The 14,136-nt window shown below is 50.4% G+C and overlaps 1 protein-coding gene across 1 annotated transcript in view; it reads left to right on the top strand.

Annotated features, from left to right (window-relative positions):
- The first annotated feature begins 7,950 nt into the window (after positions 1 to 7,950).
- SERINC2 (serine incorporator 2) overlaps positions 7,951 to 14,136 on the top strand; it is a 22,550-nt gene continuing 16,364 nt past the window's right edge. Inside the window, exon 1 of the mRNA XM_003800750.3 lies at positions 7,951 to 8,111. Coding sequence (XP_003800798.1) covers positions 8,073 to 8,111 — 39 coding nt within the window. The 5' untranslated portion in view covers positions 7,951 to 8,072. The remainder of the gene's footprint in view (positions 8,112 to 14,136) is intronic.

Here is a 14,136-nt window from a genome sequence, read left to right as displayed (position 1 = left end):
AGACAGAGCCTCAAGCTATTGCCCTGGGTAGAGTGCTGTAGCATCACAGCTCACAGCAACCTCAAATTCCTGGGTTCAAGCAATTCTCCTGCCTCTGCCTCCCAAGTAGCTGGGACTACAGGTGCCCGCCACGATGCCTGGCTATTTTTTGGGTTGTAGCCGTCATTGTTTGGCGGGCCCAGGCTGGATTCGAACCCGCCAGCTCAGGTGTATGTGGCTGGCACCTTAGCCACTTGAGCCACAGGCGCTGAGCTCCATGTTTTGTTTTTTGATAACTCTCCATTCCATTCTACCCCCAGCCCCGGCACTCACCATTTTACTTTCTGCCTGTCTGAATTTGAGTGCTCTGAGTACCTCATATAAGTGAAATCTTACTGTTTTTGTCCTTTAATGTCTGGCTTATTTACTTAGCATAACATCATTGAGGTTCATCTGTGTTGTAGCATGTGTCCGAATTTTCTTCTTCCTTTTTTTTTTTTTTTGAGACATGGTCTCACATCATCACCCTCGGTAGAGTGCTGTGGCATCCTAGCTCACGGCAACCTCAAATTCTTGGGCTCAAGTTATCCTCTTGCCTCCGCCTCCCAAGTAGCTGGGACTATAGGTGCCTGGCACAATGCCCGGCTATTTTTAGAGAGTAGGTCTAGCTCTTGTTCAGACTGGTCTCCAACCTGTGAGATCAAGTGATCCACTGGCCTCAGCCTCCCAGAGTGTTAGGATTACAGGTGTGAGCCACTGCTCCCAGTCCAATTTCCTTCTTCTTCTTCTTTTTTTTTTTTTTTTTTAGGGGAAACAGTATTTAATTGTACGTAAGTCCATGAGATGGTTTTTGAGTTTCCTTCAGCTCCAAGCTCATTGGATTCTGAATGCCAGGTCTCTACTGTCCCTGGGGCTGCTTGGTGAGGTGATTGGGGGTCCTGGCTTCATGAAGACTGTTCTTTCTGCTTGTGTCACCAGACACCCTTCTCTGAACCCAGTGGCCCTGGGGAGAGCCTTGGGAGGATGCCTGGGAATGAAAGGCTTTGGCTAAATACCTGCTCCCTTCATTTGGGGCTCCAGAGGGGCCAATGTTGAGCAGGGTGACAGACTTAATGACAGTCTCTTAGGGGCTTGGGTGTCCAGATGAAATGGGCCTTGCTGGAGGCCTGGCTTGATTACAGGGAGCCCTGCACTTCCCCTCCCATGGGGCCCAGAACAGGGCAGGGCAGGGCTGCCAGTAAGCCCCACACACCCAGCTGTTCTGGAGCAGCTGCGGATGTAGGCAGGACTGAGGAATTTGAGGTAGCAGCTGTCAAAATTCACTGGATTTGGGGTCTGGTGAAGATAATCATTTCTTGCGTGGTTCTCATGTGGGGGCAATTAGTAATAACAGGCACTGTTAGTTGAAGTTCTAATATGTTCACCATCGGCCAGGCACTGGTCAGAGATTATCTCATTTAATTGTCACATGCCCCTAGAATGTTGGTATTGTTGCCCCCATTTTACAGATGAGTAAGCTGAGATTTGAGGAGCCTTGCCTGGGTCCACATAGTTGGAAAGTGGCACAGCTACTTCATTTGTGCTGAAGGCTGACCTCTTATCCACAGATTTTGCAATTTATTTATTTATTTATTTATTTTTTGCAGTTTTTCGCCAGAGCTGGGTTTGAACCCACCACCTCCAGCATATGGGGCTGGCGCCTACTCCTTCGAGCCACAGGCGCCACCCGATTTTGCAATTTAGTGGCATTTTCTTTGGTGAGCTCCTTGGGGAGGGTGAGGGGAGCCAAGTGGTGGTGATCCACCTGCCTTCCCTATGCAGACCAGGGCAGCTCCTCTCATACGTGTTTAGGGTGCTGCTCTAAAACATCATGTGTAAGCCACTGTTTATCGTTTGGCCCATTTATCTTATAGACAGGGAAACAGGCCAAGAGAGGGCCTGGGAGCTATCCAGGGTCACTCTGACAGGGTCCGTGGCTGAGCTGGGATTAGAATTCAGGCTCCGACTCTCAGCCATGTGCTGTTTCCAGTGCCCACCTGGCCTTCTGGTTTTTGTACATGACCTGTACCCTGGAGCCTTCCCCAATGGGTCCACTGGGCCCAGATCCCCTCCTGCTGGACCCCTGCAGGCCTTGGCCAGTGGGTGAATGATTAATGGAGGGAGAAGCCGAGGTAGCAGGCAGAGAGTAGTGCACAGGCTGGATCTCAGTAGCTCCGCCCTGACTGCTGTGTAGCCTGAGCAGCTGCATTCTCTTCAGGCCTCAGTTTCCCCCCTTTACAATGAGAGGATATTGACAGCTTGGGGCTCCAGGCACTGAGCAGGGACGGATGAATGGTCCGGGCAGGATGTCATGAATGCATGGGGAGGAAGGGAGGAGCTGCTGCACCCTAGGAGGGCCCCAGACACCTGTCTGTGCCCTGTCCTGCTCCAGGAAACACCCCAGTTTCAGCCTCCCACACTCTCACTGCTCGCAGGGGACGCCGCTTGGCCTGAGCGTGTTCAAGCCTCAGATGACAGAGTTGCTGCCCTGGGGGGCTGGTGACTCTCCTGCCCTAATCCCAAGATATTCTCCTTGCTCCAGAAACAGTGTTGGCTTTACGGGAGCTTGGAGGAGGCTGAGCTCCCTATCTGGGCACTCACGTGGGCATTGGTCTGTTCTGCTCACCTGTGCTCACACACCTGACATGTACACATCCATACAAACCCACAGGCTGAGAGAGGCTCAGAGCACCTTTCCCCCCCAAAGCTTCTGGTAAGTTAAAAATGAAGAAAGGCCTAAAGAGGATGGTCACCACTGTGGTATGACGCCCACCCACCCACGCGCATATCTAATGCAATGCACCTGACAGACATGGAAGATAATTACAGGGATCATAAAATACATGAGTTCACAGTGCTGTGTGGTCTGTCAATGGTATGATGAAGATTCTGGTTTTTTTTTGAGACAGAGCCTCAAGCTATCCCCCTGGAAAGAGTGCTGTGGCTTCACAGCTCACAGCAACCTCCAACTCCTGGGCTCAAGTGAGTCTCCTGCCTCTGCCTCCCAAGTAGCTGGGACTACAGGCGCCCACCACAACGCTTGGCTATTTTTTGGTTGCAGCCATCATTGTTGTTTGGCGGGCCCAGGCTGGATTCGAACCCGCCACCTTAGGTGTATGTGGCTGGTGCCTTAGCCACTTGAGCCACAGGTGCCGAGCCAGGATTCTGTCTTTCCATCGGGCCCTGATTCTCTGGGGCTACACATCCAGCTCACTTTGAGTGTACATTATGTTATGAAAAGTTTCAAGTATCCAGAAAGGTGGAAAGAATTATACAGTGAACACCTGGGGTCTACAGTGAACCTCTTGCGGCATCTCCTTTATCACATATCCGCCCCTCTATCCGTTTCACCATCCACCCAGCCAGCCATCCCTTTCTCCTTTTTTTTCTCCTGGGAAGCAGGGGGGACAGCTGCGGGGGTCAGGTGGAGAGGAGGGGACAGGAGCACCCAGGTCTGGGTCCTTCCCAGAGCAGAAGTTCTCTTTCTCTTTGTTCATGTTTTTTTGGTGGGGGGGGACAGAGTTTCACTATGTCACTCTCGGTAGAGTGCCATGGTGTCATGGCTCACAGCAACCTCAAACTCTTGGGCTTAAGCAATTCTCTTGCCTCAGCCTCCCAAGTAGCTGGGATGACAGGCACCCGCCACAGTGCCCAGCTATTTTTTGTTGCAGTTGTTTAGCTAGCCTGGACTGGGTTCGAACCCGCCACCCTCAGTGTATGTGGCTGGCTCTGTAACCACTGTGCTATGGGCACTGAGCCCTCTTTGTTCATTTATACATCTCACTTTTTGGATGCATTTTCCAGCTTATGAATGTGAGGTCTGGGCCAAATGACACTCTTCTCTCTCCTCCTCCTCCATACTAACAGCCCCTGCTGCACATGCAGGCTCACCCACACCCCTGCACATAAAACTGACATATGCATACACCATTTGTGATATACTTACATCCCTAAATTCACACATGCACATGTCCACATGTCTCCACACATCAAACCTAATTCCTCCCTCCATCACCCACGTGTGTATTCACAGCAGACCCGGCAGTTCTCTGTACCAAATGTCCCACCTTCTCCACTCTCACAATCTTCTCTCACCCCCTAGGCACTTCCCATGAAGGAATCAGATTCCTTCCAGAGTGTTACTACACATGGAAAGCAAACCCCACCAGACCATCTGCTCCAAGCAGGCAGGCCTGTGTGTGTCTGTCTTGTTCATGCCACATTTCCACTCCTGGCCTACTGTGGGCCCTTGTTAAGCATTGACTGGGGAAAAAGTGCAAGAGTAGCACTGAGGTGCATAGGCTAGGCAACCACTGGGGCACCCCCATCACACCTATCTCCATGTCTGCCTATCTCCATGCTTTGCAGATGGTGTTGCTTCCAGGACTTCGGTCCTTTCACTGGGCCCAGATAAGCTCATCCAGAAATGCTTGTATGACCTCATGCTCAGGGTTCCTGGCTCGGCCCTGAACACCTGGGCAGTGCGGATGTAGAGCACCAACTCTGGAGATCCATCTAGGCTCCACACATAATCACTGTGCATGTCCCCCCCGCCCCCCGTGTCTTATGTCCAAGTTACCTTCTGGAAGCATCAATTTCCTTACCCACTAAATGGAGGAAATAGTTCCTATCTTAAATTCATCTTATAGGAGATGCTCTTGGCAGGGTGCCCAGCATGTAGTAAGCTCTTAAAAACAGTTGCTGTGGATATTATTATTGTCACTGCAGCCTTTGCTCCAAACTCCCATGCACCCTTTTGGAGGAAGGGCAGTCTTGATTGGGGGTGTGTATGGGGAGAGCAGGGTGGATGGTGCTTATGTAAACACCTCTCCCCAGATGGTCCCCCAATCCCAAGTTCTCATTATCCTACATGCATATTCATAAGGGATGGTCTTAGGCCTGCTCTAAATGGGTCAGAAGCAGGAAGTGGAGGCCAGTGCAGAGAGCAAGGTGCAGGGAGTGCATTTGAGTCCTCATGGATGGGAGGATGGTGAGAAGGGATGGGCAAGAATGGATTGGGGAGGTGCTGATGGATGCTGGGGGCTTGGGCTGGGGTTTGTCCCTATTTAAAAACCAAGGCCTAATTAGATCAGATTAAAGAATCCTTTGGGTAACTGACCTAAGATGCCAGAGCCTATTTCCTGTGGGAGCTGCAGAGTTAAGCACCTGTCTGGGCTGGGTGATGGGCATAAGGGAGTGGACTGAATGACCCCTATATGTTTCTCTCAATGGACAACATGTACATGGTATTGGGTGGAAGAGCTGAATCCGGAATCCCAACCTTTCAGGGAAGTTCAGAAAGGGTGGGTGACTTGCCGCAGTCGCATAGCTGCTGACTGTGATTTGCTTTTGGGGATTTGAGAGACAGAGCTATTCTGACCCCATGCAGGAGATTCAAGGCTGGCAGAAAAGGCTAACAGGCTGGCCAGGGCCCAAGAATTGAAAGCTTTATCTACTTCTTTCATCTCCTCAACAGTCCTCTGAGATTGCAGGGGCAAAAATGATTATTTCCATTTTACAGATGAGAAGCGTGAGGCTGAGAGAAGAGGAGTTCCCAGGACCAAGACACAGGGTGAGTTACTCCTTTGTGTGGGGTGATGAGGGAGATGTGAGCGCCCAGCTGGCCGGGTCTTGGGCAGGGGGAAGCCAGGACAATGGCAGCACGTTGTCTTGCTCTGGCAAATTTCAGTCTAGAGCCAGAAGGGCTGTTCCTTTATACATATGCCCATATCCCTCACTCCTTTCAGATAACTGTCTATTTCTCAGAATGCCTTCTCAGATGCTCTAAATTGTTTTGTGAAGATAAACGGAATAACCAATCTTATTTCAGAGGAGGGGATAGATGTACAGAAAGGCAAAGCGGCCCTGAGGGATGGCATAGGCCAAGGGTATGGCAGTCTGTAGCAGAACAAGAATCCCAGGTGTTGCTCTTCTTGGTCTTAAAAGCTTTCTACTGTTTTGAGAGTAGTTTCTACTGGAGGGAGGGTTGTGAGTTGGAAAATTTAGCCCTTGGGGAAGAAGTGCCGTGGAGAACTGACCCTGGGATGGGAGGATTTGTGGAGGGCTCACTTCAGACTGCTTGATGGAGTTTCAGGCATAGAAGATTGCCGTGTAGGTGACAGAGTAGGGGCTATTTTTGGATGAGACTGTTGGTCACAGCAGAATGAGGAAAATAGGCCTGTGGTAGAAGTTCAGACATTCAGCCTTTACTGCCCTTCTGTGGGCCAGGCTCTATGGCATGCTCGGGCAGGGGAGAGGACAGCCAGAGATCAGACAGTTCTCAGGTGGCTCAAAGTCTAAGGGCCTCAGACTAGGGAAGGACTGAAATATTACCGTACAGAAAAACAGGTAAACTAGATGTTGTCACCTCTGCTTTCCAAGAGAAGCGGTAAGATATCAAAGTCAAAGCCAGACCAGAGGCCTTACAGCTCTGCTTCTTGTGCAGCAGAAACAAAGACTACAATAACCACAGTTGATCTTTATTCAGTGCTCTGTTTGTGTGCATTATGTTACTATTTCTTTGAGTCTCAGTTTCCTCATCTATAAATTGGGATGGGTGGGGAATTAATTTACTTTTCAAGGCTGCGCTGGGATTCGATTGGTACCATGTAGTGAAGAGGTTGGCACATGTTGGGGTTATTGGGTTATGTGAAGCCATGAAGGAGGTCTGTGTTGTTTTGGAAGCACAAGGGAATCCTGGTGGGGCCAGGTAGAGAGTTGTGGGTGATCCCTGAGAAGATATGGGATGTAAGCAAGGCTTCAAAGAGGAGAAAGAGGCATAAGAAGAAGGGTCTTCTCAAGAAAAGGGCATTGTGTGGGCAAAAGTGTGGAGGAGGGAAAGTGCAGGGTGAGTTTGTGGAGCAGTCCTGGCACAACTAATGGGTAAGCCTGGCGCCATGTGAATCACCCAAGGATGCAGTCAGGCTGGATCTGTGGCCCTGGGGCTAGCTGCAAGGCATGAAGAGGTGGCTGAAGAAAGGTCTGGAGGTTGAGTGGAAAGTAATTACAGAGCCTGCTTCTGGGATTCATACACATAACCCCCCTGGGGGGGTGCGATCTGCCATGAATGTGACCTACTCACTCCTGACTTCAGCTAGGGACCAGCGTTTGGACATCCCTAGGGAGTGATGAGTTACTTGGCAGGGCTGGCTGCAGGTCAGGCCACTAGGAGTCAGACAGGTTTGAAGAACAGGTGGAGGGGCTCAATGCCTGTGGCTCAAGCGACTAAGGCGCCAGTCACATACACCTGAGCTGGCGGGTTCAAATCCAGCCTGGGCCCGCCAAAACAACAATGACGGCTGCAACCAAAAAACAGCCGGGCGTTGTGGCAAGTGCCTGTAATCCCAGCTACTTGGGAGGTGGAGGCAGGAGACTCGCTTGAGCCCAGGAGTTGGAGGTTGCTGTGAGCTGTGATGTCTTAGCATTCTACCCAGGGCGACAACTTGAGGCTCTTTCTCAAAAAAAAAGAACAGTTGGAGGGAGGGAGGGCAGTTGAAGAGTGTGAGGCTGTGGTCTTAAAAGAAACGGCGGGATAGGGGCTCTCATTGTTGAGTATCCGTGTGTTGTAATAGTTCTATGAGGGATGTAGCCTCACTTTACAGAGGCTCACAGAGGTGAAGTGACTCGCCCAACCGTTTTAACCCAATCATTCATCATTCGAATGGAGCAGAGGTTTTGTGCCAAGCACTGAGGAGTCAGCTGTGACCCCTCTTGGCTTCTGGAGTGACTGTGTCCTGAGTCACACAGTGGCCTCGCTGGGACCCAAACCTAGGTCTCTTTCCAAACGTTCGCTTTGGAGCAGGATATACGTCTGGACCGGAGTTGGGTCCGGTTGCGCGGCTGAGCGGCCGTGGGAATCCTTCAGCAGCCTCCTTCCCTCTATGGTCTCGCCCCGCGCACCTGTCCCAGGTGAGTCCAGGGAGAACCCGAGCGCCTCCGGAAAGCGTCGAGCGGCTTCGGCAGGTGGGGCGGGGCCGGGGCGGGGCCGAGGCCGGGCGGGGCTAGGCCCGGCACCCGGATCCCCAGGCCCGCGCCCCGCGCCCCGCGCCGCCGCCATGGGGGCCTGCCTGGGAGCCTGCTCCCTGCTCAGCTGCGTGAGTCCCGACCCTGGCGCCCCGCTGCGCGCCGCCCACTCCAGCTGCCGCCCCGCACTTTTTACTTATCTTCTTTCTTTGAATAGTTTCTTCTTTTTCCTGCCTTGAAACTTGTCTTTCTGGGCCGGCTCCTCGCCTTTGCAGCCCCTCTCCTTCGCACCCCCGAGTCCTGCTTCCCTTCACCCCATCTCGGCCGGCGGGCGCAGGGCAGCTGGTGTCCGCGCTCGGGTTACCGCGGGGGAGGGTGGTGCGCGGGGCCTGGCGGGGAGTGCCCTGGGCGGGCGCCCCTGCCGAAACTTGGGGACACTGAGGCTTGGAGCCCGGGATCGGGGGAGCGCGGCAGCCCCCACCCCAGCCCAACTTGGGGTGGTCCTTGGGGTACGCCTGTCTCTCTCCCGGGAGCTCTGACTCTTTGTGTCGTCTGCCTAGTCCCGGTGCCTCTGCCGAGTGCCCTTCTCTGTCCCTCTGGCTGTCTGCCTGTCAGTCTGCCTGTGCCTCTCCGTCCGGCTCAGTTTGTCCATTTGTATTCGTCTGTGTCCGTTGGTTGTCTGACTGTCTTTGTCCGTCTGTCTCTTCGGCGTCCGTCTGTCTGTCTATACATCCCTCAGTCTCTCTGTGTCCCTGTCTCTGCCGCCTTCTCCGGCCTGCGCCAACTCCTGGGCACTTCGTCAGCAAGCCCCAAACCCTCTGGACCCCAGAGCGGAGGTGGCAATGGGTGGGTGGGAGGAAGCCCCAGACTTTCTCAGTCATCCTCGAGCGAGGTGGGTGCGGGTCGTCACCGACCCCTGTGCTAAACTTTGGATTGGGAAACCTGCAACCGAGGGAGGTTGGGGGTGGGGCAGGGTGGTGGTGGGAGAGCTTGGTCACTTGGGTTGGGGACTTGGTGGGGGGGCGCCAGACTCTGTTCTGTGACTGTAGCCAGCATAGGGGAGGGGCTCCAGCCAGACCCGGCCGAGAGGCCCCTTCTTTCCCTCTCCCAGCTCCCTCTCCTTTCCCTCTTCCTCTCATTAAATCCGAGGTTCAGTCAGGCGGCCCCCTCCCCCTCTGGCCCCACACAAAGAGGCACCGAGAGGAAAAGGGGACTCCAGTGGCTGCTGAATCTCAGAACTTGCTTTCCTTTGTCCCTGATTTGTGAGTGTGTCAGGAGGGGGCGTGGGGGCGAGAGCTGGATGTACAGAGCTCCTTCACAGCCATTTTCTGAGATGAGATCAGCACAGACAGGCTGTATAGTGGGTCCCTGGATAGTCTCTTGTCCTCTCTGGGCCCCATTTCCCAACAGTGAAGTGAGTGTGTGTGTAAGAGGAGGAATTAAACTGGTGCCTGAAATCCATGCCAGCCCAGTGAATTCAAGGTTTGGGCTGGGTCTCTCAGGAAGGGTTTTTGCTTCCTGGTGAGGGAGGGACAGATTCTTTGCAGTTGACCAGATTTCCATTTGGTTGCACCTGGGGGGGCACAAGTTCTGATGGGGTTAGAAGATGTTGAGAGACCTCTGTGACTTGGTCCCCCCTTCTGTAAGTTGAGGACAATGACAGTGCCTCCCCCCAATGCTGTTGGAAAGATTAAAGATAAGGCATGTAACACAGCTCTTGGCATTTAGTGAGTGCTCACTGTGGGAGCTGTGGTTATTATTGAGGAAAGGTGGGTGGAGAATTCCATTTGGAGATAATACAGAGCCAAGTGCTGGTCTCTGAGTCATAGAATCCTACAGTGCTGAACCCAGGCAGGCCTCTCAGTTTACAGATGAGAAAACTGTGGCCATCAGAGGTTAGCTGACTTGCCTGAGGTTGCACTGTGACAAGATAGAGTCTGGATCAATATCTGATTGCTGGTCCAAACTTCTGTTCACACTTCCCCTTCCTTCCCCACATCCTGGTCGCCTGAGAGACAGGATCACCCAGGATAGAATTAGGAGGTAACTTAGTGAGTATCTAATATCCATGAGGGACCTTCTTTCCCCTTCCTTTAATCCCCTCACTATGGGGTTCTGACTTCTGACGTTTACTGAGCCAGGTGCTGTCTTGACCCCTTCACCCATGCTGTCTCATTGGTTCTCCTGCCAGCCCTGTAACGTCATTATCCCATTTTACAGATAATCATACTAACAATGGCCACCATTTAATATGACCTTACTATAGGCCCTGCACTCATGGCATAGAGCTTTCCATCAATGGTGCAGGCCCAGCACTGGCATGGTAGTAAGCCCTTATATATATATTTTATATATATTACATAATCCATATAGTATATATCGTACATATATATTCTGTATCTCTGTCTCTATTTAATCCTCACAAAGTCCCCAGTGGGGCAGTTAATGCTATTCCCAATTTATGGATGAGGAAACTAGATCAGAGAGGGAAGGTTACTGCCCCATAGTCACACAGCATTAAGTGGTGTAGTCAGGCACTACTGGACACTAGTGACATTCTGTTTCAGTGAAATTGCTTCCCTGGAGGAAAGTTCTAGTGGGGGGTCCCCACACATCTTTAGGAGGCATGTTTTTGGATGCCTAGGTAGGTGGGGAGACTTTTCTACCCTCCCAGCTGTGATCCATCTGCAGATTGTGACTCAGGATTTGTAGTGAACTGAAGGTGAGTCCTACCCAGATGGGGAGATAAAAAGGACTCACAGAGTTTGGGGTCACAAAGCAAGCCAGCACATGGTGACTTGGCCGTTGAGCAAATATTTAGGGTGGGTCCTCTACATGCGAGGGGATATGAAAGGCCTTTGGGTCAGACTGATTGGACTAGAATCCTGGCTTGGCCTCATCTCATCTGCATGACTGTGGAATGGGGAAGTTACTCTGCCCCTCTCCTTGCCTGTAAAGTGAAGAGAACAATGGTTTCTGTCACTTAGCATGTCATGAGGATCACATTTATTTTATTTTATTTTATTTATTTAGAGGCAGAATCCCACTCTATTGCCCCGAGCTAGAGTGCTGGGGCATCATCCTAGCTCACAGCAACCTCTAACTCCTGGGTTCAAGCCATCCGAGCCTCAGCCTCCTTGAGTAGCTGGGACTGTAGGCACCCACTAATTTTTCTATTTTTTAGTATATATGAAGTTTCACTCTTGTTCAGGTTGGTCTTGAACTCCTGAGTTCAAGGGATCTTCCTGCCTCAGCCTCCCAGAGTGCTAGGATTACACCATACCTGCCCTCACATCTACATATTTAGTGCAGCGTTGGTGCAGAGTGGCCGTTCCATGGACACCCCAGTGTGGTGCATTACTCAAGACCATGTGCAAGAAAGTGGTGAAACTGGCAAAGCCCGGGGCTACTGGCTATAGAGCCTGGGTTCTGAGCAACTTTACTTTCCTGCCCTAAGAGTCCATTTCACAGATGAGGAAACTGAGTCCCAGGGAGGGGCCAAGAGATTTGCCTAAGGTCAGATTACAAATTGGTAGTAGAGGCAGTAATAGGATCTATGTTCTTGGCACTGTACAGGCCAAGTAAATATGCCTTGAGAAGTTTCCAGCTCACCTTTTCTCTCCTGTGTTTTGATTATTAGTTCTAGGCTGGCTCAGCCAGTTACAGAGTAGTTCATGAAGACTGCAAGATGCATTCTTGCTATGGCAAGTTTTTTGTTTGTTTTTTTTTTTTAAAGATAGGGTCTTGCTCTGTTTCCCAGACTAGAGTACAGTGACATTCTCATGGTTCAATGCAACTTCAAACTCCTAAGTTTAAGCATTTCTCCTAGCTTCCCAGGTAGCTAGGACTACTGGTGCATGCCATTATGACTGGCTGGATTTTAAAGTTTTTGTAGACGTGGGGCCTCACTGTATTGCTCATGCTGGTCTCAAACTCCTGGCCTCAAGTGATCCTCCTGTTTTAGGCTCCCAAAGTGCTAGGATTATAGTCATGAGCCACCATGCCTGGGCTTTTGTAGTTTTTGTTTTAAAATTGTGACAAAATGTATATAACATAAAATTTACAATTTAACACTTTTTAAAAAGTCTTCAAGGAAATTGCATTTTATTTTAGGAGAAATATATATTACAAATGGAGGTCTAACAAATACAGCCCTAATAACATTGATCCCAAATGAGTGGTACTGTCAGGAGTTAAATAGCATTGGCAAGGATATACAATGATAACTCTAGAATCTGTCTTCCTTCCTTATATCAGCCCTTATGTGGGTTACTGAAAGCAGCCCCCAACTTTCTCTCCTCCTGAAGTTACTGCACACCACCCCCTTGATCTGTCGTCTATTCTATGACCAAAGTGACCTCATTCCTCTTTCGCAAATACAGCCTTCAGGTTAAAGTTCAGATTCCCTGGCTTGGCCTACAGGGATCTTGGTCACCACTTCCATTAGGTCTCTAGCTTCTCTCGCCCTTTCAGCCACCTTGAAAATATGGGGGTTGGGCAGCACCTGTGTCTTAAAGAGTAGGGCACTGGCCCTATATGCCAGGGTGGCGGGTTCAAGCCTGGCCCTGGCCAAAAACTGCAAAAAATAAATAAATAAATAAATAAATAAAATACAGGGGTCATTATAAAAGTTTTGAGATGCACAAAAATCAAGAAGTATAAAGTCAGCATGGACAGAAACAAGTGAAGCTCTCCCAGCAACACCGATAAGCTGAGCAAGTTGAAACTGGCATGGGTGAATTAGAAAGGACGCTGTTCATTATATTTCTTTCTTTAATCTTTTTTGTTTTGCAGTTTGGCCGGGCCAGCGCCCTACCTACTGAGCCACAGGCGCCGCCCTATTTGGACTGTAACACAGTTTGTCTCAAAACTTTTGTAGTGACCCATGCACAGCATCCCCCATAGCTTTGCTTGTGTCATTCCCTTTGCTGGGAGTGCCCTTCTCCCCTGTTTACCTAAGCTGACTTCCTACTCTTCCTTGAAAACTTCCCTACTCCATCCCTTTTATTATTTGGTGAAATATGCATAACATAAAATGTACCATTTTAGCTTTTTCTTTTTTTGTAGAGACAGAGTCTCACTTTATGGCCCTCAGTAGAGTGCTGTGGCATCACACAGCTCACAGCAACCTCCGACTCCTGGGCTTAGGCAATTCTCTTGCCTCAGCCTCCCAAGTAGCTGGGACTAGGCGCCCACCACAATGCCTAGCTATTTTTTTGTTGCAGTTTGGCTGAGGCCAGTTTCAAACCTGCCACCTTGGGTATATGGGGCCGGCGCCCTACCGACTGAGCTGCAGGCACCGCCCCTTTTTTTGAAACAGAGTCTCAGTCTGTGGCGGGTGTCATCCTAGCTCACAGCAACCTCAAACTCCTGGGCTCAAGTGATCATGTTGCCTCAGCCTCCCAAGTAGCTGGGACTACAAGTGCAGCTACAGTGCCTGACTAGTTTTTCTGTTTTTGGTAGAGACAGGGTCTTGTTCTTGCTCAGGCTGGTCTTGAACTGAACTCAGGCAATCCACCTGCCTCGACCTCTCAGAGTGCTAGGATTATAGGTGTGAACTACCACCCTGGCCATTTTAAAGTGTACACATTTACATAGTTGTGCAACCATCACCACCATCTATCTCCAGAACATTTTGATTTTCTGAGACTGAAACTCCCATTAATTAGTAACTCTCAGCCCCTGGTAACCACCATTCTACCTTTTTTCTCTGTGGAATTGACTACTCTGGGTACCTCACAAAGTTTGTCCTTCTGTGTCTGGATGAATGTCCTCTGGGCTGATCCCTGTTGCCTTGTATCAGAATTGCCTTTCTTTTTAAGGGGGAATAATATTCCATTGTACATATATACCACACTTTGTTTACCCAGTCATCCATCAGTGAACGTTTGCTTGCTTGGCTTGTTTTTACCTTTTGGCTACTTCTGGGAACAATGGTGCTATGAACACGAGTGTGTAAATATCTGTTTGAGTCTCTGCTTTCTGTTCTGGGTGTAGATCCAGAAGTGGAGGGCCAGTGTATTTTTTTTTTCTTTTTTTGAGACAAGAATCTCTAGCTGTCGCCTTGGGTAGAGGGCCGTAACATCATAGCTCACAGCAACCTCTAACTCCAACTCAAACGATCCTCTTGCCTCAGTTTTTCTATTTTTAGTAGAG

The sequence above is a fragment of the Otolemur garnettii genome, unplaced genomic scaffold, assembly GCF_000181295.1.
Source record: "Otolemur garnettii isolate 467f Iridium unplaced genomic scaffold, OtoGar3 scaffold00184, whole genome shotgun sequence".
NCBI lineage: Eukaryota > Metazoa > Chordata > Mammalia > Primates > Galagidae > Otolemur > Otolemur garnettii.
The sequence above is the reverse complement of the archived record's forward strand: the minus strand, read 5'-3'. Positions and strand labels throughout refer to the sequence as shown.